Source organism: Corvus brachyrhynchos, unplaced genomic scaffold, assembly GCF_000691975.1.
Source record: "Corvus brachyrhynchos isolate BGI_N302 unplaced genomic scaffold, ASM69197v1 scaffold351, whole genome shotgun sequence".
Lineage (NCBI taxonomy): Eukaryota > Metazoa > Chordata > Aves > Passeriformes > Corvidae > Corvus > Corvus brachyrhynchos.
The window spans coordinates 126,899-132,114 of record NW_008236203.1 but is presented as its reverse complement, the minus strand read 5'-3'; the positions used below and the strand labels follow the sequence as shown (position 1 = coordinate 132,114).

The window sequence follows — 5,216 nt, the reverse complement described above, 5'->3', positions numbered from 1 at the left end:
ACTGCGACAACCCCCCGGGAATGGCCACCCCCTCCCCGGGGCTTTCCCAAAAGCTCTGGCATCGGAAAACGCTGCATCCACTATCCAAGTGCTGTGACCCGTACATGCATCCCTGGGGAAGGGTCCAGGCACTGACCCATGCCTCAACTCAGCCTAGGAGCACTGGGCGCAGAAGACACCCTGCCTACAGCTGCACTTCAGGTGCCCCCTGTGCCACGGGGGCATTCAGCTCCCAAGAGCTTGCCACGGCTTGCTTCATCCCAGCTGGAGCAATTACCCCCTCTCCGCTCCGGTGCCACTTGTTGGGGCCCAGGGACAAACCATGCGAGACACAACTGGGACAGATGTGCAGCTCCTGCTGCTTTACTGTGAGAGGTACAATGGCACACAGTAACATGCAGGCGCTGGCAGCTCCTCCAGCACAGGGCCCTGTGCAGGCCTGCTGAAACCCACCATGAGAGCAGCGTGGCCCCCAGTGGGTGCAATCTTTGGTCCTAGCAATGATCCTGGGGGTGGCTGAGATAGAGGGAATGTTGAGGACCCCACCTGCCAGGCACCACCTGACAGTACAGCCAGGCAGGTGTGGGGTGTAGTGTTTAACAGGCTAAGGGTAGCTCAGAGCAGGGGCAGCAACACAGGGGGGCTGCTGCTGAGGCACACAGGCAGGCATAGTTGCTGCCTGCACCCTGGGGCTGGGTGGTCCAGCTATGGAGCCACCCCAAAGCGCTGCAGCCCACCTGCCTCCCCAAAACGTTTACCCCCCTGCCCCAAGTTCCTGCTGGTTGCATTAAACCCCTGTGCAAAATCAGTATCAAGGCACTTGCTCATGCCATGGAGACAGGTGGACAGTGGCGGGGGGTGACATCTAAGTGCTATTTGGGGCTGTTGCAGCACAGAGGAGGGGACAAGTGCCCCGTTTTGTCCTTAATGTGGTTTTTCCTCTATTAATCACTCCTGGTGTTGGGCTAGAAGCTGCAGGCGAGTGCTGGATGAGGCCCGGTTGTCTCCATGCCGACAGCATTGTTGACAGAGGGTAGCTGCAGGCCTCAGTGTACTGGTCCCGGAACCCCATGCCCTGGCAGGGTACCATCCCAAGACATGGGTGCACAGCACCTACTGGCACTCACCTTGGCCCCCTGTGGTCCCTAAGCCAGCAGGGAGCGGGTTAAGAACCTGCTGGCCAGGGCCATTGTTTCTGACACAATGGGGAGGAAGAGGATGCTGGGGCTGAAATTCCTTCAGCTCCCACCGGACAGATGGACAGAGCTGGAAAAATAGACGTGACAGAGGGCGAGCATGATTTAACCCTTTCAGGTGCTGCATGAATATGCCCCAGGGTAGCTGGGGGGTATTTAAGGCATGTGGTGCAGCACCGGATACAAGATAGGCACTGGTATCCAGGACAAGTTGGAAGGACCCCATGGGCACAGAAAGACCCATGAGGGTGGTGGTAGCATCCATCCATCTAGTCTTGCTGGGCCACAGGCTGCTGAGTGGCCACAGAGCCCATGACAGCTCTGTGCTGGACTGGCAACCCTGCCCCTGCTTGGTAAATCAGAAAAATAAATAAAAGGCAGGGGCTGGACAGATGGACAGACACAGGGAGAGCCCACAAGGGGCTGGATCCACTTTGGCAGCAAGCTGGGACCACAGCCAGGATCCCAGATGGAAGCTGGGTAGGGGGCTAGCAGCCCTTGGAGGCCTGGCCAAGGCTCTCACGCAGGCACCTGAGCTGCTCCTGGCCCAGCTTGATCTTCTCCTCCAACTCCCGCTGCTCAGCAATGAGGGCTGACTTCATCTTGACGAAGTGCTGGTAGTCCTGGAGCTGCTCAGCAGGCAGGTACCGTGCCACCATGGCACCCACTGCCTCCTCCCGCCGCCCCACGTGCTCCTTCAGCTCTTTGGCATCCTCCAGCTGTGCCACCAGCAGCCGCTGCTTCTCCCGCAGAGCCAGCTGTGGAGAAGATGGCTGGCATTGGCAGGGCATCCCACAGCCCAAAACCTCATGGGTGAGGGTCCCCTGCCCCATGCTCACCTTGTCCTCAGCAGGGGCGTGCGGCCCCAGGCTGCCCAGGGCAGTTTCCACCCGGGCCAGGCGCCCCGAGAGGGAGAGCAGGAGGTTGATCACCTTGTCCAGGTCGCCCACGAAGAGGCGGTACTTGTCGAACTCCCCTGGGGTGCAGAGGGCTTGCAGGCGGGCAGCCACATCCTCACCCAGTGCCCCATTGGCACTAATGTCCTCCTGCAGCCCCCGTTGTGCCTCCTGCAGCACCACCAGCTTGCGGCTCAGGCTCTCGATCAGCTGCAGCTGCCAGAGCAAAGGGGTCAGGGGTAACTGGGGCCACTTCCCATGGGATCGGGGGACTGGCACAGAGGTGTAGGGGTGCTGTGCTGGGACCCACAGAACACAAGAACCTTGTAGTACCCCTGGTTCCCACGAGCTACTGGCAATTCCCAGTCCCCACAAGAATCTGTCAATGTCTCAGATTCCCTGTGCACTTAATGGATGCCCCCGGCCCCTGTGGACATCTGGGAACATCCCAGTCCCTGCAAGCACTCAGCATCTGGAGATGCCGCTGGTCCCCAGTGAGCATCTGGTGAGACTCCCAGGTCCCGCAAGCAGCTGACAATGCCCCTGGTCCTTGCAGACATCTGGCAATGTCCCAGCCCCTTGTGAGCATATAGCAATGTTCCTGGTCCCCGCAAGCATCCAGCAACGACCCCCGTGCCCATGAGTGCCTGGTGATGTCCCCAGTTCCCATGAGCAACCAATGATGTCTCAGTCCCTCTGAGCATTCAGAAATGCCCCCAGTCTCCATGAGCACCTGGCAAGGGCAGTGGGGAACCTTGAGGGCATTGTCCCCAGCAGTGTCTGTACCTTCTTTTCCACCAGCTCGTGGTCCACCTCCTCCTCATCCTCCAAGCTCCCCTCCACTACCTCCGGCAGCACCTTCACCTTGTTGGGTGGCTCAGCTTTGCCCACTGCAACACCGTAGTGCACTGGGAAGGAACTGGAGCTGGCAGCACTCCTGGGAGGCGGCGAGATGGGCTCAAAACCTTGCCTGGGTAGACAGAGATACAGAGATAAGGACTGGGGGTGTCAGCCTGCCCTTGGCATGGGGCCCGGTGCCATGCCAGCCCTACCTGTCCTGTGCCACAGCCTCCACATGCCAGTCCTGCTGGAGACACTTCCGCCAGGCCTGTCGCTCCCCTGCCATCAGCAGCTCACCCATCACCTCAGTGGCGGTGCCAGGGGGAGCCAAGGGGGCCAGGACATTGGCCAGGGAATGGTCCCTGACAGCCACATCCCACAGCAGTTCCTCGGAGTCCATACAGCGGGTGTGGGGCCGGCTGCCCTGGCAGCTCACTCCCTCCACTGCCCCAGAACTGGGCTTGAGTGCCTCCGGCAGAGCAGGGCCAGGGCCACAATGCAGGGACAGTGAGCACTCACCCACCCCACGGGGACTGGCACAGCCCTGCTCCTGGTTCTGGATGAGCCTTTGGGGCTGCTCCTCCATCTCCCGGGACTGCTTCATCTTTGTCCGCTTCTCCCCAGCTCCTGACAACCTGCCAACACCCACCCAGGGCATGTCAGGTCCCCTGCCCACCCGTGGGGACATGGACACTCAAGGCAATGGCCATCCCAGGTAAAGAGGTCAGGGACACCCCACAACATAAAATACCCCCACAGGGTGCTCCAAGGGGTGGATTAGGATGCTCTGACACAGGGTACAAGGGTCCACAAAAGCCCCCTCGTGTGTCCCGGCAGTGCCTGCAGCCTCACTCCCACCCCCATGCCATGGCAGCACTTGCCTGAAAATCTCAGCGTTGGTAGCATCAGGCCCAGGAGTCCTGCGGAGTGATCTGGGGGGCTCAGGTCGGGGCCACGCACCTGGTGGAGCAGGAGGGCGAGCAGTGTGCCCCCAGGACTGGCCCTCCCGCTCCCCGGTGAGGCTCTGTGACCGCTCCCTCACTGCCTCAGCAATGCTGCGGATTGGCACTGGGGCAGCAGAGAAGGCAGAGCCATGCCCAGCACCATCTGGTGGGTGCTGGGATGCCCGGCGTTGCCTGTACTTCTCCCAGTTGGGGGGAGGTGGGCGGGGAGGTGGGGGGCCCTTCTTTTTGGAGATGCTGGGAGGGTCCAGCTTGGCACGGAAATGGTCCTTCCGGTCACGGCCCCAGGGGCTGGCAGGTTCCAGGTTGAGGTGGCTCTCAGAGAAGGCTCTGCCCCGTAGTGGGCGGTGCAGCGGATCCAGGGGGCTCTCAGTGGTGTGGGCCAGGCGGTCACTATCCCACAAGAGGTCGTGTGTGGATGTGGCCCGGTAGCAGGGTGGCCACTCTGGCTCAGTGCTCTCAAGGCAGGTGTGGAATGGGCCAAGCCTTGGGAAACCCAGCGGGTAGCTGGAGAGCTCACTAGAAGAGAAGGAAGCACCCATCCTCCCGCACACAGTCACCCAGCTGGCAGTTCAGGCCCATTTCATGCCCTGCCTCATTTACCCCAGCGAGCCACCCAGTCACACTGGTGGGAGAAGCCCAGGCTCATCCGCTGGGCACAGCCTCCTGGAGATGGCCCCAGACCTCTGGGGAAGGGTAAGGGACCTGTGGACACCTCCTCACACTCCCTTGCCCTGCATGCCGCCTCCCGCCTCAAAGAGCACCACGCCAAGGATGGCCAAGGCAATATGGGAGGCACTTTGTACATCCTCAATCAAAATCATGCCAGTCCCCACATCCCCCTGGCGGAAGTCCCCACACACATCCTAGCACCGTGGCACCTGGCATGGGCTCACCTGATGGACTGGCTGACTTTCCTGGTTATTGCAGGTGGTTCCCACTCATCCTGAGGAAATTCCTGGTTGCGGGAGGAGGGAGTGTGAAATCCCCCTCCTCAGCACCTCTGTCCCATCCCCATTCAGGTGCAGAAGGCATGCAGGAGGTCTGCAGGGCCAAACTGGGCACAGTACTCCGCACCCCAACCCAGGGTCATATTCCAGGGGTGCAAGGGGGTGCCAGTGCTGCTCCCCAGCACAGTCCCACAGGGCCAAGTTACTCACCGGGACAAAAGCTCTCTGGGGGGGCCAGGCATCGCTCTCCTCTCGCCCGGGATGGGGGGCCGGGCAGCAGCAGTCAGGGCAGCGCACCCAGGGCACAGGGTGACAGCGGCAGGTGTGGCCACGGGGCAGTGGTGGTGGGCACAGGTCCCCTCCACAGTAGCG

General features: G+C 61.3%; 1 protein-coding gene across 1 annotated transcript in view; it reads right to left on the bottom strand.

Annotated features, from left to right (window-relative positions):
* Positions 1–336: 336 nt before the first annotated feature.
* Positions 337–5,216, bottom strand: part of SHROOM4 (shroom family member 4) — a 9,856-nt gene continuing 4,976 nt past the window's right edge. The window contains exons 4-10 of the mRNA XM_017740982.1: positions 5,055–5,215; positions 4,791–4,852; positions 3,814–4,413; positions 3,145–3,567; positions 2,879–3,062; positions 2,036–2,308; positions 337–1,954 (exon numbers count right to left, since the gene is read on the bottom strand). Coding sequence (XP_017596471.1) covers positions 1,685–1,954; positions 2,036–2,308; positions 2,879–3,062; positions 3,145–3,567; positions 3,814–4,413; positions 4,791–4,852; positions 5,055–5,215 — 1,973 coding nt within the window. The 3' untranslated portion in view covers positions 337–1,684. The remainder of the gene's footprint in view (positions 1,955–2,035; positions 2,309–2,878; positions 3,063–3,144; positions 3,568–3,813; positions 4,414–4,790; positions 4,853–5,054; position 5,216) is intronic.